Genomic DNA, 20,342 nt, shown 5'->3' with positions numbered 1-20,342 from the left:
AGCCAAAAGCTTAAGAAAGTTTAAGTTAAGTTTCCAAAAGAATCCTGATTTAACTAAACCATCACTTTGGGCTCCCGCTTTCCAGAAACAATAACAGCAACAACAAAAAAAGCAGTAATTACCCAATGCTACAGTCTCTAGGGGGACTCTGGCTTGTTACAGCAGGTGCCCAGCCAGCCCGTCCTGGGACCAGAAATGGTGCCTGCCAGGGTCTTTTCCTCCAGGACCCCGCCTCCCAGGCTACATGCACTGTTGCTAGATTTTACTCCAGGACCCATCGGGACTGAGAAGAAAGAGAAAAGGGGTGTGTGGGGGGGGGGGGGGGACACCTTTCTAACAGATAGCATTCTGGCCTTTTTTTCTCATCAGAGCATGAGGTTGACGGCCACTCGGCTTTGAGGTTTGAACAGGACTGAGACGAAACATCTGTTCGGGGAGGGAGGGGGAAACGCCAGGAGAGGAGGAGGGGAAAAAAGCCTTCTTTGGGCTAAAAATATCCTGTCCCTTCCATTCTCCCCTCATCCCCACCCAAGTTAAAACATGTGATGAAATTCAACTTTTAAAATCTAACCCCGAGCTACTTGAAACTATTAAAGCCTCCTCAGTATCTGACACAAGTCAGAATTTCCACTGTTCAAGCTGAGCTTTTATGAAGAACAGACTTGAGCGAACTGCCTAGGTAACAAAGTCCGCTTGTTCTCTGTCACTGCGCTGACACGGGGCTTCGGGGGGACGGCAGCAGAGTGGAGTCGGGCCCTCGGGCTCCTGGCGGGGGCGAAGTGGCAGGGTGCGGCCCGCAGCCCCTCTCCCTGGGGGGCCCTGCTGCTCTCCCGTGTACGCCTCTTCCTTGCAGGCCCTCAGGGAGGCCCTCGGCAGGGGCGACCACCCGAGGAAAAGTCTGCCTGTCTCTCTAGCCGGATGGCTCCCACAACTCCTGACCCGCATCCACCTGCCCCCGCGGCGACTGCACCGGGATGTCCATCACATCCTGACACGTCTCCCATCGGAAGCCTTCTGTGTCACCCACCAACCCTCCTGTTCAGCAACGGCCCATTTTCTTCGTGCCTCAAGCCAGAAGTTGGAGACATCACCCATGACCCTTTCTTTCCTCACCCAACCACCCTCGACGCCCATAGCTCCCCTCCAGCCCACAGCTCCCATCGGCCAGGGGGCCGATGTCCCACCCCCTCGCAGGCACCAGTGCATGCTTTCGACTCTTGTTCTTGCATTCCTGCCTTCCTCCTCCCTGCATGGTCCATCCTTCCCAGAGGACAGAAATGTTTTGTTAAAAACAAAGGCAGAGTCTCTCCAGTGGTTTCCTTCCCAAAGCAGTAACCCCCCACCGTGCAGTCTGACCCTTGCCGAATGTTCCACCTCATCCCAGATGTCTCCTCCTGCCATCCTGGTCCCCTCTCTGCCCTTCCCAAGTTCCTTTCACCTGAGGGCTTTGTTCACTCCTGGCTGCTCTCGCTCAACAACCTCCCGTGGCTGACACCTTCCTGGTGTCTGCATCTCAGCTACAATGCCACTTCCTGAAAGAGGAGCAAGTGCTTAGTAAGTACTTATTGAATGAGGAGGAGTTAGAGGCCTGACTTTTGTTCTCAGTTGGCTGTGTGACCTCAGACAGGTCCCTTTTCCTCTCTGGGCCTCAGTCTTCCGACTAATGGCCTCCTAAGGGCTTCTCGGCTCTGTAAATGTGTTGGTATCTCAAGCCGGGGAGTCTCAATGGCTGGTCTGTGCCCCAGAGGGGCCAAAGGGAGGGGCCTCCTGGCTCCAGTGGCCTTGGGGTGCTGGGCTGTCCTCCCAGTGAGTATTTATTGAGCACTTATGGCATACCAGACCTGATGGCAGGTACTAGGACTACAAGGAGACATTCAGAGGAATAGTAGGATTGAAAAAGCTTTGAATACAGACCTACTTTGATCTGGACAAGGAGAATGATTACAAACAAGGAGCCACCCCTCCTCAAGGAAATGGGGCCTCCGAAACAAGAATCAAGACAGCCAGCATGTATTGGGCATTTCCTCTGCACCGAGGGTATTTATCGCGTACATAAACTGCCCCTCTGCCTGACAATAACCCCAATGAGCAGGTGCTATGACTATGCCACCTTTACACAAGGAAGCACAGAGAGGCCAAGTGACTCATCCCAAGTCACACAGTGAGTTGTAGCAAAGCCATGTTGGACTTGGGTTTTGACGTTAAAAGCCCATGGAATTCTTTCCTCTAGTCCTGATAAGTCAGAACAAAGGGAGGGGGTGCTTCTCGTGGACTAAGGAAAGAAGCAAAGTTTGAATACACATTTGGCAGGCCTGAGAGCTCACAGTGGGGTGGCTCAGCACCCCTGGTCTTGGTCCCCACACAGCTGCCCTGCTTGGCAGAGCCAGCTACCCCGGCACACCCACACTCTGGCTGCCAAGCAGAGGGATCCCACAGGCCAGGCCTGGCCACTTCCAGGGTCTGGTGAGGGGGAAGGGCAGTGGGGCCCAGGCAGGTCCTGTCCAGCAGCAGCCCTGGGAGCCCCACCTGGTCCCCTGAGGGGACCAGGGTCAGCCTCAGCACCAGAGTGAAGGTCGCCTGATATCAGTGGCTCTGAGAGCCTCACCAGGGGCCTGGACTGGGTTTGGTGGAGTCTGCTTTCTACACGTCGTGCCCCAGCTGGCCGCACTCTGCCCACTTCCACCCCAAGCAAAGAGGTCTGAAGACAAGAAGGAAGTAGCTACTTGGAGATGCTGAAGAGAGGCCCAGATGGGGAAATGCAAAGGTGAGGCAAGAGGCCAATCAGGGGCAGGAGTCCAGAGAGAAGGGGCCTGCCACTCTTCACAGGCCTTTCGAGGGGCAGGCGGGGGATAGACGCACGAGAAGTGGCTGCAGCCTGGATGGGCGCTGAGGACACCCTCGGACATGGCGATTCCTGGAGGTCACACAGGGTGATGTGCCCAAGAGACCTGGCACCAATTTCCACCTCAGGGCACAAGCCATAGGCTGCCACCACCGGGCATCCTGCCCAACTAGGAAGGCAACAAGGAGGAAGCCAGGTGGGTGCTGGAGGTGAGTGTGGGGTCCGTCCTGTCCTTAGACCATTGTGGGGTCAGCACAGGGAAAGGCTCCGTCCTCTCCTCTTCCCTACAAAGCTTCACCTCCCCTGACACACCCAGCTAACTCTCAGAACTTGGGACTTCTGATGTTTACTTCACTCCCCACAGTTCAAAAGGAACTCCACAGCCCCAGCCCTCTCCCCAAGCCCAGCCTTAGTCTCCCATTCCTCTTGCTCCCAGCTGGCCAGTTAAGGCGGTTAAGACGGCTGGATTAGGGCCGGCTTTACATAACAAGGCGGGAGCTAAAGCCATCCTCTCCTGGGATGGCTAAAAGACTTCTTTTTATCTTTACGGCTCAGATGGCCTTTTTTCTCCCTTAAACAGCCCCCCAGCCCGCCAAGAGGCAATGGACTTGACCAACAGGAAGACAAAAAGGAGATTCAGGATCCGGTTTGCTCTCCCTTGGCCCCAGGTCCCGGGCGGGTGGTGGTCCATGGCCAGGACTCAACCAGCATCTGCTCTCGCCAGGCCTAGCCTTGTGGTGACCTGAGAAACACAGTCACACCCGCTGCCCTGGGGAGGGCAGCTTCTGACCGCCGGCCCGAAGGCAGCAGGAGAACCATAGACTGGGGAATTTCAGGCAGGTCCAGGCCCCCCAAATGGTGCAAACTAGAGCATCTCACCCTCACCTGCTTGAATTATTTATTGTGTTTATGATTTAATTCTGCCATTAATTTTAATCTCACAAGGAATTCATGACTATACTGTTATAAAAATTAAAATATTGCTTTCAGATAATACTAAGTCCCCTTGGACTACCCTTTCCAATTTGGGTCTCCTTCTCCCCTGTCGGGAAGGACTCACTGCTGTTATCTGTTTAGGCCTTTACCTACGCAGTAATGACATGTATATATATGGTACACCCCAAATATGGAGTATTGTCTGCTACCTGTTTTTTACATTAAAAATACCATATTGGGCGGGCCATGGTGGCTCAGCAGGCAGAATTCTCGCCTGCCATGCCAGAGACCTGGGCTCGATTCCCGGTACCTGCCCATGCAAAAACAAACAAACAAAAGAAACCGCCATATTGTACGTATCTTTCTACAAACTGTGGTATTTTTAAGTTATTTTCTATCTCATGTTTGAAAAAAGGGGCTGAAAAGCTTGACCAACAACAACTGTCTCCAACACCTCACTGGGAAACTGAGGCAGACTCAGTTTCCAAACTGATGGGGGGCTCCCAAACCCCCATCAGTGGTGGTACCTATATGCCCACACACCATCAGCCACTGGCAGGGCTGCCAGGCTGGCCTCAAAGTCCAACATGTGGCTGGGGAGCCATGGTGTCTGACCCAGGGCTTACCAACCCCCCTTCGTCTAACAGGCACAGGGACCCTTGGGACATCTCATATTTATCCTCAACCCATCACCCAGTGTTTGTAAGTGTCTCCCTACACACCGGGTCTCCCTTCCTACCAGGTGCCCAGAGCCTCTGAGCACCACTGAGTGCAGGTCCACGTCACCACTCATCGCAGTGCAGGGGGCCGGGGGAGGCGCAGAGAGGGAGGGCCTTGCCCAGGATCACACAGCAAGTCACTGCCAGGGCTGGGTGTGAGGCCAGGGTGACAGGCTCCTAGGCCACTGTTCCTGCTTTGCAGTAGAGTGGGGCTCCTGTGCTTAACACAGACATTAACTCAAGTGACCCTCCTTTTCAGAGGGACATGGATTCCGTGGGCATGCCATTTCACACTTGCAAGTAAAGGCATGTCATTTGCAAAAAAATTACATGATTTCTGGCTTAGCCTCAAAAGGACAGAAATGTCCCAGTTTTTGGGTTAACCACAGACCCAATAAATGGGGATAGATGAAAAGACTGATGGAGTGACTGCTGGATGATGGATGATGAATGGAAGATGGCTAAACAGATTAAGGGCTCATTGGGTGGATGATGAATAGAGGGATGAGGAATGGAAGGTGAAGGATGGATTGTGAGTAGATGAGGGATAGAGGAGGAGTGGCTGGCTGATGGATGGTGACAGAGGTGAAGGCAGATGAGTGAATAGGCAATGGATGGGAAGATGGGTAGGTGATGGGTGGATGGATGAAGGTGTTGGATGGGTCATGGATTAGTAGGTGGGTAGGTAGATGGGGGGTAATGGAAGGTGATGGGTAACTGATGGGTAGATAGATGAGAATGTTGGATGGATGGGACACGGAGAAGTGGGTGGGTGAGTGGATCTTGGGTAAGTGATAGGTTGATGGATGGATGGATAGGTAGATGGGTAATGTCTGGATGGTAGATAGTGAATAGGTGATGGATGGAAAGAATGGAGAGATGGATGGATAAGAGAACAAACTTGACAATAAGTTACCAAGTGAACAGACAGGTGAAATGAGTGCTGAAGCCCAGGTAATCAATGTCTGGGGCTCCCTTCACTATCAGGGCCTACATCCTGCAGGCCTTAGCCTTACTCCCCAGCTATTTCCCAGGCACCAAATCCTGGCATCTCTCTATGGAGCCAAGGATGATACCTGAGGCCTGAGACACCTAGGGAATGATGGGAGTCAAAGCTACTCAGTGACCACCAATTCCACAGCAAACATGCTCTAGGAAATGCCTCACACTGGACCAGCTCTCAGTCCATGGCACTTCATCCCCTGATTGGGACCCACCCCTCTAAGCCAAGTTCAGCCTACCTTGATAGCACATTTGATGGATACCTGGATCCCAAGCCTATCTCCAACTTCTAGACACCCTCTTAAAGCAGTGCTTCTCAAAATTCAGTGTGCGTACAAATCATCTGGGATGCTTGTTAAAATGTAGGCTCTGATTCAGCAGGCCTGGGGTAGAGCTGGAGAATATACATTTCTGACAGCTCTCTGGCCAGAGGTGGCCATAATCCTCAGGCCTGGCCAGACTCCCCTCAAGAAACCCTGGGCATGTCTGCTCTCCTCTTGAGGCCCTTCAGGACCCTAGGCCTGGATTTCTCACAGCAGCCCTCAGGCCATGGCATCTTGCTGCCTGCCCTTGCCTCAGCAGAGAGGTCTTTTCTGTCCTAGGGTACCCTGGTTGGACAATTCTCTTCTCCAATTCCGAATAAAAAATGGAAATGCTATCCCATCTAGCAGACACTTTTGGCTTCATGCTATCATCTGTTCCTTGCACCAACTTGGGAGTTAAGCAGAAAAAAGGTCCTCAATGCTATTTTATAAGATGCAGAAACTAAAGCTCAGAGAGGTAATGTGGCTTGCCCAAAGTCAAATCAGCAAGCCAGTGTCCAGCCAGCTCTCTACTCTAGTGCCTTAATTCTTTCTACAATATGAAAGAATTGTAGGACTACAATATGGTGTTTCGTCCTGAAGAAAGGAAGGCATGGGTGCTGCAGATGAGAGGTGAGGGACTGGCTAGGGTGTTCCTGTGTGTACACATGGTATGCACGTGTGTGTATGATGTGTGTGTGTGCATGCAGATGCTTGTGCACCAGGTAAGTGACATACTTGGATAAATGGAGATAAAAGATAAGTATTTTCTATAGTGCAACTGCACTATAGAACATGCCTAACACTGTGTGAGGAGTTTCTCACACAGCCCTGGGAGCAGCTGCTGTCACCCCTGGGAGGAGCAGGGTCTGACACAGGGCCAGGAGGTGCATGTGGGGTGTTCTGGCTCCAACTGGGCCTGGAACTACAGAGCAACCCTTCCCTCTTTGTCCTCACCCCTAGTCGACCCCTAACCCACCCCATCACGAACCATAGAGTTCTTGTCCTCGGCCTCATCCGCAGGCTTTCCCGAGAGTACCTGGGGCACTGGACAGACCAGACGTGCTTATCCCCCACTCCGCCGCTGCCCCTGGGGAGAGAACCACAGACCCTAGTACCTTCTAGCCGGAAGTCCTCCTCCTCTTCCTCACTGAGAGTTTCTCTGAAAACATCGCCCACGAGCTCCTAGAGGAAGACAAAGCAGGGACATTAAGGTACTGTTGGGATCAGGTAGGAACCCGGCTTTGGGATATTCAGGGTGACATCACAGACATGTGCCCGGCTAGTTGCAAGGAAGCAAGAGAGTCCCATTCTGATTCTTCTGGTGGGAATTTAGGCCAAGTGACAAGTATCCTATGGTACCCAAAAAGGTCATTATCACAATGCTTTTTAGGAAGCAACCTATTCTCAGCCTATAGCCCTCTAAGAAATTCTCAGATAGAAGTTCCACCCTTCATTCAGAAACTGCGAAGCCAACATCAGAAAATGTCCTTCCCCTATCTTCTTCAGCCAACTTGTTTGACACAGGACCAGACCTGAAGCCTCCCTGAGAGGCCTGAGAAGAGACCTCAGCCAGATCCTGCCTGGAACTGTCACAGGTGAGTGGTCTCGGGGGGTCATAAAGATGCCAAAAGAATCTGGCATGCCCTGGGGTAGGGCCCCCCTGCCCTTCACCTAACACCCTAACTCCTCAGCACGGCATTGAGGAACCTACTGGCTCCTGCCTGTCACCGACACACCCACCTTCCACCTGGTCCTTACACACACCTCGCCCGGCCACCTGGGCGGGTCAGAGGTGTCTGAGACCTCCCCCCCCGTCACAGGCCTCCCTCCAACCTGCCCACTCAGGCTGACCCTCAGGTGCTATCGGGTCAGCAGGGGAAGCTCAGTTGGTCCACGCAGACCGGGAAATTCCTGGGGTGCCAGCAGCCAAGTGTCCCATCTATCTGACCCCACCCCAGTCAGACGATGCGGTACGGAAGAGCCTACACCAGCACTTGTCAAATGCTCCCACATCTCCAGGCATCCTGCCGAAAAGCCCTGTGTGATCAAAGAGTGTAACAGACAAAGCCAAGTGAGCTCCCTTCTTGCAGGACCTATCAGGGCTTCTCCCATGTTAACAAGCACTGCGCGTCTCCAAAGGCTCATCTCCAAGTCTATTTAGACCAGAGAATTCTGCTTTTCAAAAGCATCACATGGGATTCACTTGGGGAAACGCTCTCTTTGGGGAAGATACAAGGTTTGGGGTGGGGGTGGGGTGGTTGTACCACCCTGTCTCTCAGGAAATAAGCATGATCCTACACAACGCGTCTCAAGCTAAAAGCATGAAACGAGCCCAAACAGCAGCCATGACAAACACCTCTTTTGGAAAAAAAGAAAAAGAGAAAGCACCCACTGCTTGGGAAAAATAAATCTTATGCCTCATATTCCAGAAGAAGTATCAGTATTCATCTTGATTTAAAAAGAAAAAATGATGCTTTGTGTCGCTTTTTATCAGCGGGACACAGATGGAGGCAAGTCTCTTCTGGTTTGGGTTTGTTTTTGTTTTTAAAGAAAAATAGCTACCATTTTACAAACCAGGATTGGCCTTCTCTGTCATCTTTCTCCTTTCAAGTTATTCTGGGGCATGTCACACTCTTTCTTAAAGGTCATTAAAATGTGGCCCTCCAGACTCCTGGTGTCCCGTTTACTTCAAAACCAGGAGTCGGGATGGCTCCTCTCTCCTCCTCCACCAATTATTATAATCACCAAACATTTCCTGGGCTTGTTATCTGGCTGTTTGTGTTAACAGAGTCAGAGTTGACAGGGGAGCTGGGAGACGGTGACAGGAGAAGGACGCGCTTGGCTGCAGCGTTAGTTGGCGGGGGCACTCCAGCAGCCAATTAAAGCCCATCTTTCAAGCCAGAGGAAGACAGATGCCGCCTCGCCCTGAAAGGCAGGCAGACGGCGCTTCCCGCCAGGTGCAGGCGACGTGTGGAAGGCAACAAACGACCGCCTCCCCGCTGAGGTCTCCTGCAGAGGGGCAGCGCCAGCCTCAACCCCCAGGCCCTGATCGCGCCAGGCTGGGGCCACAGGAGCTATGGGATGGGCACTTCCGAGCGCTCACAACTTTTCGCAGGCACACTTGGAGGGATTTAAGGACTCGAAATGTCGCCAACCAGTCTGGGCCCCCTGGAACGCCGTTGCAGCACCGTGTCTTTGCACCGCTTTGCTGTGTACTGTGGAGAGCTGTCTGCTGGGGGAACTGCACTCAGACACACTCACAAAGCAGCGTGACGGCAAGTCCTGGGAGCAGCCCCTCTGCCACCCAACTGCACCCTGCCGTGTGTGTTGCTGCAAGAGGCCCCCACTGCATGGTCCGCCGAGCACCGGGCAGGGAAAACGCTTGACCATGGCAAACACTCATGTCATCCAGTGAGTTTGTGGTCCCCAAGTCTGGACCCACTGGGCCAGAGCCAACATGGGAGGTAGAGCCAGACACAGGTCAGAGTCCTGGCTCCACTACCTCCTTTGCCTATCCCTCAGTGCTGCCTTCTCAGAGCCTCAGTCTACTCAGCTGTCAAATGGGCACAATAATAAATCACAGCAGGAATCATAAAACAGCTGACACAAATGCTGCATTTCCATGTGCCAGGCCAGTCCCAGGTACTCTATATAATAACTCATGCAACATTGTGGTAACCCTTCTCTTTCCGTCTCCCGAGAAATAAATGCTTACAAAAAGGGATCTACAAATTTTTACATAGTGAGCTGTATATCTGTGATTTTCCCTCCTTCTTTTTCCTACAAAGTGCCACCAACCTTCCTGGACCACAGGACAGGAAAAGAATGCTGACGACAATCACCCACATCCGTTACCAAGCGCTAGAGGTGTACGAAGCATCCACCGATGGAAATCTCACAAGGGCCCCAGGAGGAAGGGCTACCGATGGCCTGTGTTTTAAACGAGGAGGAGACCTCTGGGGCTAGAGCCGGGATGCAAGCCAGGTCTTCAGAGGCCCAGACCCAAATGGGGGTGTCCGCTGCCCTGCAGGGACCACAAGAAAACCTTAGCAGCTCTGGTGGGCTCAGTGGCCAAGTGCTCCCATCTGTCCAACAGGACCCAAAGGCCCCAGGGCTCTTCCCCACTAGGTATGGAAGTGGCCCTGCCCCCAAGCTGAGCCTGGGCTGGGCAGCACCCCCAGCCGGGTCCAGGGGCTTAGCCTTTAGCACCACCCTGCAGGAAGGCACGATCTCAAGAGTCTTTGACAGCCCCAAGCCCCTCCAGGAGCCCAAAGCGCAGGGGGGTCCAGGGCATGGATCTGGAGTTGATCAGACCTTGGTTCAAACTCAGCACAGCCTCTCAGAAGCTGTATCTTCTGAGTGAAGGGACTTTATCTCCATGTCCTTATATTCCAGGGGTGGGAGCACCACTGACCTCATAGGGTCTCTGTGGGAATGAAATATGCTAAGGCATCAGACGCGCTGAGTGATTCCACGATCAGCTGCAGTGTGTCGGCAGGTATTGTTTATTGCTTTTCCTCCTGTTATGATCAAATGATTATCCGGACATTGCCAAAAGCCTCAACGGACCCAAGGTACCCTTATAGATAAAAGACCCCCTCATCCTATCAGGAGTACTGTTTTTAGTGTCTTCCATTTAACCTACATGGCAACCCCTTGAGGTAGTACCATTATGAGCTCCCCTTTTTAGAGGAAAAAACCGAGGCACAGAGAAGTTAAGTGACTTTCGCACAGCCACACAGCTAGAAAGTGCCAGAGTTGGGATTGAACCCTGGCTGTCCAGCTCCGGAGTCCTTACTCTTCATCATCGCACTATAAGAAGGCTGAGCATCAGGCTTCCTCACTGCATCTTTTATACCTTCAACCTCGCTATGGCCCCCAGGGCCCAGGCCCCCTCCTCTCTGGTCACCAGGACACTCTGTCTTGTCCTCGGCTGCAAGTTCTGACTAAAGACCTTCCAGGATCTCCCACTTCCCTGCCACGCCAGTCTTGGCAGTCCCTCAGGCTGCAGGGTCCAGACCAGCCTCACTCCTGAGCCCCTCAGCTGCCCCCTCACTGGGTCCCAGGAGGACAGCCTGGCTCCTCTGAGCCCTGAGCGTGTGGCCAACATCAGCCCGGAGCCCAGAAGTGCAGGCACAAAGCCTTATAAGGCCTCGGGGTCGGGAAAACCACATCAAAGCCGGGCCTTGGGGGAGCGGCTGGAGTTTGGTTGGGGTTTTTCCCTTTTGTCTTTGAGACTCTGTACTCCTGAATTTAATATCCTCCCCCACCCGCCGGCCCCAGCAGTTCTTTGTCAATCTTTCTGTTCTCTAAGAGCTAACAGATGTTGGTGCCATGGAGTTTCAAAGCAAACTCCCGGTGCCCACAGAACACGGCACAACTTACAGATTCCAAGAATGCACAGAGCTGGGACACGTCCGGGTTTAAGAGAGATGGAGGAAAAGGATGGGAGCGGGAAGCAGGACCCAGGCTGGCCCCCTGCCCCCCATCACCCTCAGATCCAAGCAGCCTGCCCAGAGCTGCCCCAGGAAATTCCTGGCACGCTCTTTCTCTAGCACACTGCACAGACGAGCGCGCGCCTGCCCCCAGCGCCACCGGGGGCTGGCCTCGGTGTGCGCCCTCCGCGCTGTCCCCCGGGGCAGGGCGGGGCAGGGCAGGGAGGCTCTTCTGTAAAATGGGGATTTTGACTTCCAAGAGCATCCATGAGAACACGCAGACAAGAAGCGGGATGAGGTCTGGTGCAGAGTAGGGAAAAACTGAATATGATTTTCTCTACCCCCTTCTGAGAAGCCCTACTTCCGAACCGTGCTCAGGAATTCTTGCATTTTCTCCTCATGATAACCAAATGTCCTCCAATTCGGCTTCTCAGTGTCCGTACCCGGTCGACACTCGCTGGGGGGCCCCAGGAGGCACGTTCAAGGTCAGTGACGTGGTAGGCAACACCGTTTCCACCCATCACAGCCAGACGCACCCTGTGTGCCCAGGAAAGGGAGTCTGTCCCTCTGGCGGGACCCAGGCAGGGAGCTAAAAGAACATGGAGAACTGTAAGCACCAGCCCACAAGCAGATGAACAGCAGGCACAGGGAGACCCCCAGAGGGCAATGCCACTGGCACATTTAGGAAAACGCCAAACTTGCACACAGACCTGTGGGCCTCCCACATGGAGGGAAATGTGTGAGGACAGCGGGCAGGGTGGGCAGGGCGGCACAGACCGGGAATGGGCAGTCAACACTGCTCCGCTTAAGAGAAGAGCATATTCAGGTATTGGGTATTAAGAACCAAATTTAACAAAACCTCACACAATGACCCACTTTACGAAATAGGAAACCGAGGCTCATCCAAGGTCTCCCCGAGGTAAGAGGCAGAGCCGGGTTTAAACCCTCTGCCTCGGCGTCCTCTTCTCTAGAGAGGGGCCGTGGGCCAAGATGACCCTCAAAGAACCCAAGCACAGATGCTCCGGTGTCCCAGGCTCCCTCCCAAGCAGTGGAGCGAGGTCTCCTTTCTAGGGCTCCACTCCAGAAACAAGGCCCACTTTTGGGGCCTCCTCCTCCACACCCCTCACCGCAGAGCTCTGTTATTTGTGTGCATACAGCTTCTGTGCCCCAGGCTTTCTCTGGCCCTCAGAGCCCGCTCTGCCCCCAAAGTGCTGAGAAACCTATTGCACCCCAACCAATTGATCATGTACACCAATGATGGAAAGCTAATCAATCGCCAGGGGGCTGGGGAGTGGGGCGTTGGGGAATAGGGGGCTAGGGGTAGGGAATTTGGGGGGACAGGGGTCCAAGAGGCCACCCCTGGGGGGATGGGGTAGGGAATCTGGGGGACAGAGAGGCAGATATGGGGATGGAGAGACAGTGACATGGGGGTACAGGGAGATGGGGGGATGGAGGGATGGGGGTCAAGAAGATGGTGGATGGGGGACAGGAAGTGGGGAGATAGGAGATGGGGAGACAAGGCTGGAGAGATGGGGGTAGGGAATTTGGGGGTTCAAGGAGCTAGAGGGCAAGGGAGGTAGGAAGCTGGGGTGACAGGGACATGAGGCAGATCAGGACAGCAGGGAGATGGGGGCTAGAGATTTAGGGTGACGGGAAGACAGGGAGATGGGGCAGGGGGCTGGGAAGATGGGGAACAGAGGACCAGGGACAGGGAGCTGGGGGCTAGGGAGACGGGATGGCAGTCAGGGGGGGCATAGGGGGCCGTAGCCCCAGTAAACACAGCTGGGGGACTCCCTCCTCTCCAGGCATGCAGAGAGCAGACTCTCTCCACCCTGTGAATGTCATGGAAACTGAGATGGCAAGGTACCACTTCAGAAGGGAAATGCTGTCCTCCCACCAACGAGCACAAACCTCGGGCAGCACCTCTGGCCATAGGGCCACAGTTGGCCTCAGGACAGCCGCTGGCTCCCTCTGCCCAGCACGCATCCCCAGAAGGCTGCAGCCCCGGGGGCCGTCCCTGAGCCCTCCCCTGGGATGCTTCTCTGGCCTGCGGGAAAGAACTCGTCTGATCTCATCCCAGCTTCTCGGACAAGGGTCCCTAGAGGAGGAAGCTCAAGCAGAGGCAGAGGCCGAGGCCAGTCCAGAGACAGGGCCTCACTCTCAAGGGCTTAGGTAGGTCACCCATGGAAACAGGCTCTCGAGGGCTGGGATGTGGGTCTGTTTTGCAATTGGTGTGTCCCCGCAAGCTAGAGGAGAGCGGGACACACAGTGGGCTCTCAGGACATACCTGGTGACTGAGCCCCTGAGGCCAGCTCCCCCTGTGCTGGCCTTGCTGGGGAGAGGCTGGTTACTAAAACCACTTCATGGTTCTGTGACTTGCAGTGAAAAGCTCTGATACCCGCAGTCCCCAGAGCCCAGACACAGTCTCCTAGAAACCCGAGTCTAAGCCCCCAGCCAGGCCTGGCCGAGGCCCCTCTAAAAGCCTTCCCATTTCCGGGGTCACCCCGACTTGGAGGTCCTAGTCCTCCGAGACGGAAGCAGGCTCCGAGGGCCATGGCCTGCAGAGCTGGGCCCTCAGATTTCACCTACAAGGGCCAGGCCTACTCCAAAGAGGTTGAGCCACAATTAAAATTCCTCAACTCTCTCCCCAACTATTTTTATCTGCTCAGGATGTAGCCAGTGTACACCTAAGGGCACATCTCCAGCTTTCTGCTACCCTCAGTCAGGGGCCCTGGGTCCGAGCTTGCCTTCTGGGCTTGCAGGAAGGTGGACAGCCAGCAGGGGGTGGGTGGCAGAGCCCAGCGGAAGGACTTGAAACTCTGGGTTTGGCTCTAAAGCCAGGTTCCCTGCCCTCCAGGCCTCAGACCCTACACGTCATTGGGGGCAAATAAACCCCAAAGGCAAGTTTTCTCTGACCTGGAAACCCAGCCAGCAAAGCCCACCTCCTGCCTGTCCCCCCAGCAACCTCTTTCTCCCAAGCTTCAGTCACCCACATGCTGTCATCCCAAAGTCTCCCATTACCCCATCCCGCCTAAGCTACCGTTACTTAATAATGGTCTCTCTTTTTTAACTTGGTCTTACCAGAAGCAGTAAGACCAGTGAAGTTATGGGTATAAAATCCTAGTTAAAGCTTTTTTAAAAGTTTGTATAATCAGACAAATAGAGAATCAACAAGCATCACAAATTTCTCAAATTCCATCTCTCAGAACATGGACCAAGCTTTGGGAATTATGAGATTTAAAAACCCCAACATCAGAGTCCTCTATCCCCCAAGAGGCTAGTCTGGTTTCCACAAGGGAGAGGAGGGATGAAGGGGAGAGATGTCAATGAGGGGACAGGTGAGGGAGCAGGGCAGAGAGCTCACAGCCCAAAGGGCACGCCGCCCAGCCCCCGCTGCTCCATGAGCGCTCATGTTTTTGTAAAGTGATTTCTGGACTTGGAGAAAAACGGCTGATGAAAGAAAAGAAAAAACAAAAAAAGACTGAAACCAAGAGAAAACAGTACGTTTTGGCATTATCCAGAACCCTCCCTAATCTCAACTGGATGACATTTCCGAGCTCTCGGAGGGAGATGGGTGGATTGTCCAGGACTGGGCGGGGCAGGGGCTTCAAGAGTTTGCTGTTGGCTCAACTGGAATTTTCCTATGAGACAGCAGTCAACAGAGTTTCTGTAGTGGGAACCAGGATCAGACGGGACCGTCCGCAGGGCAGGCACACAGGGGAAACTGAGGTAGGGGCTAATAACCAGCATGTGCTAAGTGCATGACATGCAGCAAGGCCGCGCTCAGCCTAGGGTGACACTCCCGGAAACCCCACCAACGGCTCTCCCTCCTTAGCCACGACAAACAGACCCACCCAGATGGCCGGGTCTGGGTTTGAGCCCTGCCTCCTCCACTTGATAACACATGGCCTTGTAGAAATTTTACCTGGCTGTGCCTCGCTTTCTGCCTGGAAGGGCCGCTGTAAAGGTGAAGGACAGCAGGGTAAAGCGTTGAGCCCGCTGCCTGGCACAGCCAGGACACCCGTCCTCAAGGGTAGTGATCGCTTTCTCCTCTGGGCCCGTCCCCTGCATTGCCCCCCACTTCTGGCCTGCCTTCTCCTGCCCCCAGCCCCATCTTCTGCCCCTTCCTCCCTCACAGCAGGGCTGGCTCCCCAGGGGCCACCAGAGCCGCACCCCGCGCAGACGTAGCTGCCCCACGGGCCTCAAGCAGCCCCACCCCAGCCGCTGCCCATGCCGAGCACCTCTCTGAGCCCCTGCTCGCCGGCCTGCCACACCGCACAGTCAAGTGTGGATAACAGGAGGGGCAGAAGTGGCCTGGAGGGGCCCTGACCACTGAGCACCAGGTCAGGCCCAGCATGCGTGCCCAGTCTGAGATCGTGAGCCAGGCCACGCAGGGCAGACTGCACTGTCATCGCCAGGCAGGGAACGATGCCCCACGGCCCAGGGCTCCTCGCTGTGGGGAGGCCTGGAGGCCGGGCAAGCATGGCTCTGCTCATTCCCAACCTCAGAGCAAGGAGTTCAGGCATCTTGCTTTCCCCAACTTAAATAAATGAGGGTAACAGGCCCTCTCATTTTGTCCATCCCATGAGTCCTCATCTTCTAGGGAGGACAGGAGGCAATAGAACAGCAGTGTGGGCCAGACTCTCGGACACCCTCGCAATGCAGACAGGCACACGCACACACACACCAGACATGCACACATACACTCACACTCATGCACACACATGCATGCACACACACACACACTATGGTCCTTAAGCTCTCTGGGGCAAACATCTTGTTGCAGAAGTCATTTTCCTGCCCACTCTGCTCCAGCCCGACCCAGAGCCTCCCGTTGCCCTCTCCCGACCCCCTTCCCTGGCCCCTCCCCATCATGCAGCTTTGAGGAACCTCCACCATCCCCTTCCAAGGCTGGGCCACCTGCTCTGGTACCTCCCAGCCCTAAGCTGTTTCCTCTGCCTGGAGAGCCCACACCTTTCTATCAGGCGAAGCCTTTTTCCACCCCTCTCCCCCATCCCAAACCAATGTCAAGATCGCCTCCTCCTCAAAGCCGTCCCCAGCATCCCACTACACCAAATCTTGGCAGAATCCAGGGTTGCATCTCTAGGCTCCCAGAGGACCTCAGACCATTCTGAAACTTAACTGCTTCTGTGCCATCAGATCTGTGCTCACACATTAGTCTCAGTGTTCACATTTGTAAAATGGGAGCACCTGTGCACACCCTGTCTACAATACACATGTGGCTCAAGGGTCACACAGGAAGGTGTAGTGACAGAACTAAGAAAAGGGAAAGGAGCTGTTCAGTAGAGAAGGCTTCCGGCTGGCACTGTCAGGTGGGTAGCATGTCAGGACACACCTGCAGGCTGGTCCTGTGTGTAAATAAACAGGAATAGCCCAGAGACTCCACGAGATGCACACAGAGTTCAGCACTTCAATAACAGCGGCTACCCTTGGAGAGCAGGAGTGGGGAACTGGGGGGCCGTCCCTTTCAGATCTCCAGCTTTCTGGGCTGCCTGAATTTTGTGGTGTGGTCCCCTCCCCACCTCTTTAATTTCCCTTCCTGTCCCCAACTCTCTTCTCTCTCTCTTTTTTAAATCTAAAAACATCGCTTTTACTCTAAAAAATTAAAATTTTAAAAGTGACTGCTCTATGCAGCTATCTCCACCAAGATGCTTAACAGGCCCCTCAAATGTCACCTGTCCAAAGCCTGTCCCCTCAAGCCTGTCCTCCCTGAAATCTTCCCTCTACTCAAAAATGAAAGCTCTGTCTTTCCAGTTCTTCAGACTCAACTCTTTGGAGTCATCACTGTCCCTTCTCTACAAACCTTCCAGCCAATTCATCAGTTTATCCCTTTGGCTCCATTGCATGCACCGGGCTACCATCTGTGCCAGCCAGGATATCACAATAGTTTTCTCTTCTCTGCTTCAGCCCTTGCTTCCATCTCCCCCTTCTCCAAAGTCCTACCAAGGCCCTATAAGGCCCCACACAACCTGCCTACCCCTATTACCTCTCCAACCTCATCTATCACTCGTCTCTCACTTGCTCTGCTCCAGCCAGACTGACCTGCTGGCTGTTCCTCGAATATGCTGGACTTGTTCCCACATGAGGGCCTTGGCACGTGCTGTTGTCTTTTCCTGGAGTGCTCTTTCTCTAGATATCCATGTGGCTCCCTCTCCCCTGTCCTTCAGGTTTTTGCTCAAGCATCACCTAGGTGAGGCCTTCCCAAACCATTCTATATAAAACTGCAGGCTCCTCTCCCGACTCTCGCCACCTCCCCCTTGTTGCTCTCTGTAGCACTTGCCGCCATCTGACACACCATGAATCAATGCCTAACAGCGGAGGCACTCAACAAATATGTGTTGAATGACCAAATGTGGCTCTATATTTACTGACTCAGAAAAACATTCCCCGCATTTTCTTGAAAGAGAAAAGCAGTTGCCAAAGAGCAGAGAGAATGCGATCCCATCCGCTAAAATTATCTGCAAGTGTTTCCATGTGATGTAGCCAGAGATTCATGTCTGCAGAGACACCGGAACCAAAATGTTCCCAGAAGTGGTCCCTGAGTGCTCAATTTTTTTTTTCTTTTGGCCATGAACATGCATTGTTACTTTTCCGATCAGAAGTGAGAGCAAAGCATTTTGAAGAAAACACATAAAAGCAAGCAGAAATGGACATCTGAGTGAGTTCCAATAGGGCTCTGCACAGCCGTCTGCTAACAGGGTCCTGGCCCGAGCAGGTGGCGGATCTTACAACGGAAATGGGCGGTTTTCTGATCTCAGCTGGGAGGGAAAATAAGAAGCTCCAGTTTCTGTGCACCCAGGCCCCACGGCCCCCTCCCACAGCCACACAATTCCTGCAGAAAGGAGGCAAGCAACCTCCTGCCCGGCCCCTGCAGGAAGCCTGCCTGCCTCTGGTGGCTCTCGGCTGGACACGCAAAGGAAGCTGGGGGGGCTGGCAAGACCCTTTTTTGTGGTCGTGTAATGCAGACAAGGCTTTGATTCCAGAAATGGCATGAGGCCAGCTGAGCATGTCAAACCTGGCTGTCACTGGAAACCCAGGGAGACAGGGGGCCAGCCGCTCCCCCCTCCCCCTCCCCAACCACAACACACCAAGTTCTACTGTTTCCATTCTTGGGGCGACCAAAGATCTTAAAGAAAGATGAAGGGATCCGGAAGGAAGCTGCTGCCCCTGCAGGTCTGGTCAGTGACCTATGTCAGGGGCCCCGGTCACTGCAGAGTGGCCCATGGAGAAGAGGCTGCTGATGGGGCCATCCTGTGTGGCCAGCATTGAAGGTGTGAGGTTTAAGAACAGGCATGGGGGTACGACGGTATTCGCAGCAGTGACTCCACCCATCTCCCCAGTACCTTGACCCATCACAGTCCCTGGGTTCTTGACTCCCCCAACAACCCTAAAAGGTCAGCAAGGGAGCTACCACCCCCTTTTACAAATGGGCGAACCGAGGCTCTGAAAAGGGCAGCAAGAACAGGATGCACTGGGAAGGATCAAGGCCTCCCGAGAGCAAGGCCAGGCTCTGGAGGCCACCCTCGCTCCCGGATGCGGGGGAAGGGGCCCCACAGCCCCCTGGACCAGATGCAGGGACCAGGCCGCAGTCCTCGCTCCGAGGTTCTGACCTGCACAGATAAAATCACACATTGACCACCAGGGAGCTCATGAAGCTTGCCCCTGCAAATCCACCTGAGGTTAAGCTTTCAGAGTACAAATGGGGAAACTGATGCCTCAAAAACAGACAGGGCTTGCCCTGTCACAAAGCCAAAGAAGGCAGAGCTGTGACTCCCAAACCCCCAAAGCAGGAACCCAAGAGCCCTTCAGTCAGGTGCCTCGGGGAACAGACATGACAATTCAGTGCCCCACAAGGCCAGGGGAAGCCAGGCAGCAGAGGCATCGAGTTGGCAACCCCAAATCCTTAGACGGGTGCTTCCATGAGTGGAGTTGCGTGGTCTGGGTGGCTTGGGGAATGCGACATCAAACGACGATCAGTGGAGTCCTTCACTCAGCGCAGACCTTCACTGCAGGCTTCTCATGCTTTTAGAAACACTATGCATTAGGAAACCCCCAAGATGCGCTTCTGGCAGGTGGGATTTCCCCAGCTCCTCCAAACCGTTTTCATCGGGGCTCACTTCCCCTGGGTCTCTTTCACCACTCCTGTGCACTCCCCCACCCCCAGGGTGTGTGCTCCTTTCCGGCAGCCAGCACCTGTGAGCCTTCTCCAGAGCACTGCCCTAGGGCTGGGTTTGCAGGTTCAGAGAACTGGAAGTTCCCCCAACCCAGGGGGCCTTTATGCAGTGACTGACTGGGACAGGACAAACTCGGAGGGATAATTTCACTCCGGAGCTCCCCTGTAGGGTCAATCTGGGGCCAGGATATTGCCTGAACTGGCTCACCTTTGCTGGATATCTTTCCCTTCTCAGTCCTTGCTTCCTCCACTCCCTTGCTGGTTTCCCTGGGAAAACGCCCTTAGAAAATCACCCGCACATGACCCTTGCCTCAGTCTCTGCCTCTGCAGTAGGTGACCTAAGACGGCCCTTCACGGACCTACCCGGGTAGCAGGAAGACCCAACACCTCTGCTGAATTCACAGGGGGCACCTGGGCACTGGACAGCAAGCTGGTCAGTCTCAGACAAATGCTTCAGCTGACAAGACGCTGGCCACCCAAGGCAATGGCCACCCAGAGGCCAGTCCAGCTAGGCAAGAGGCCAGGGGCCCTGCTGCCAACCTCGGGCCCAGTCTGCAGGCGAGCAGGGATGGACATTTGCTCTCACCCACAATCCCCATCACCCACTTCAAGAATGCCTCTCGCCCGTCTTTTAGGACCTCATTTGAGTAGGTCCTTTCTGAGTACTTCATCCCTCCCTGATCACTCACAGCTCTTAGGGCTGACTTCACAGGCCTGTACCTTTGGGAGGAATCCAAGGCTAAAAGGAAAAGTCTTTTGTCCCTTTCTTTGCCTCTGCAAGGGGCATCTGTGGTTTGGATGACCCCTGCCCCCAGAATCCATTCCTCTTTCTTCTGGTAACACTTTGATGCTCCTCAGAGAGCTACCGCTCCATGGGCTTGCCAGAGTCAGCAAATAAAAAATACAGGA

The 20,342-nt window shown here is 54.1% G+C and overlaps 1 protein-coding gene across 2 annotated transcripts in view; it reads right to left on the bottom strand.

Annotated features, from left to right (window-relative positions):
* The window catches only part of NKD1 (NKD inhibitor of Wnt signaling pathway 1), a 78,822-nt gene that overhangs the window by 20,312 nt on the left and 38,168 nt on the right, over positions 1-20,342 (bottom strand). For both annotated transcript variants that reach the window (XM_077132400.1, XM_077132401.1), the window contains one exon: positions 6,920-6,986. In XM_077132400.1, coding sequence (XP_076988515.1) covers positions 6,920-6,986 — 67 coding nt within the window. The remainder of the gene's footprint in view (positions 1-6,919; positions 6,987-20,342) is intronic.

This window comes from Tamandua tetradactyla, chromosome 16 (assembly GCF_023851605.1).
Source record: "Tamandua tetradactyla isolate mTamTet1 chromosome 16, mTamTet1.pri, whole genome shotgun sequence".
NCBI classification, from domain to species: domain Eukaryota; kingdom Metazoa; phylum Chordata; class Mammalia; order Pilosa; family Myrmecophagidae; genus Tamandua; species Tamandua tetradactyla.
This window is presented reverse-complemented; position numbering and strand designations above follow the sequence as displayed.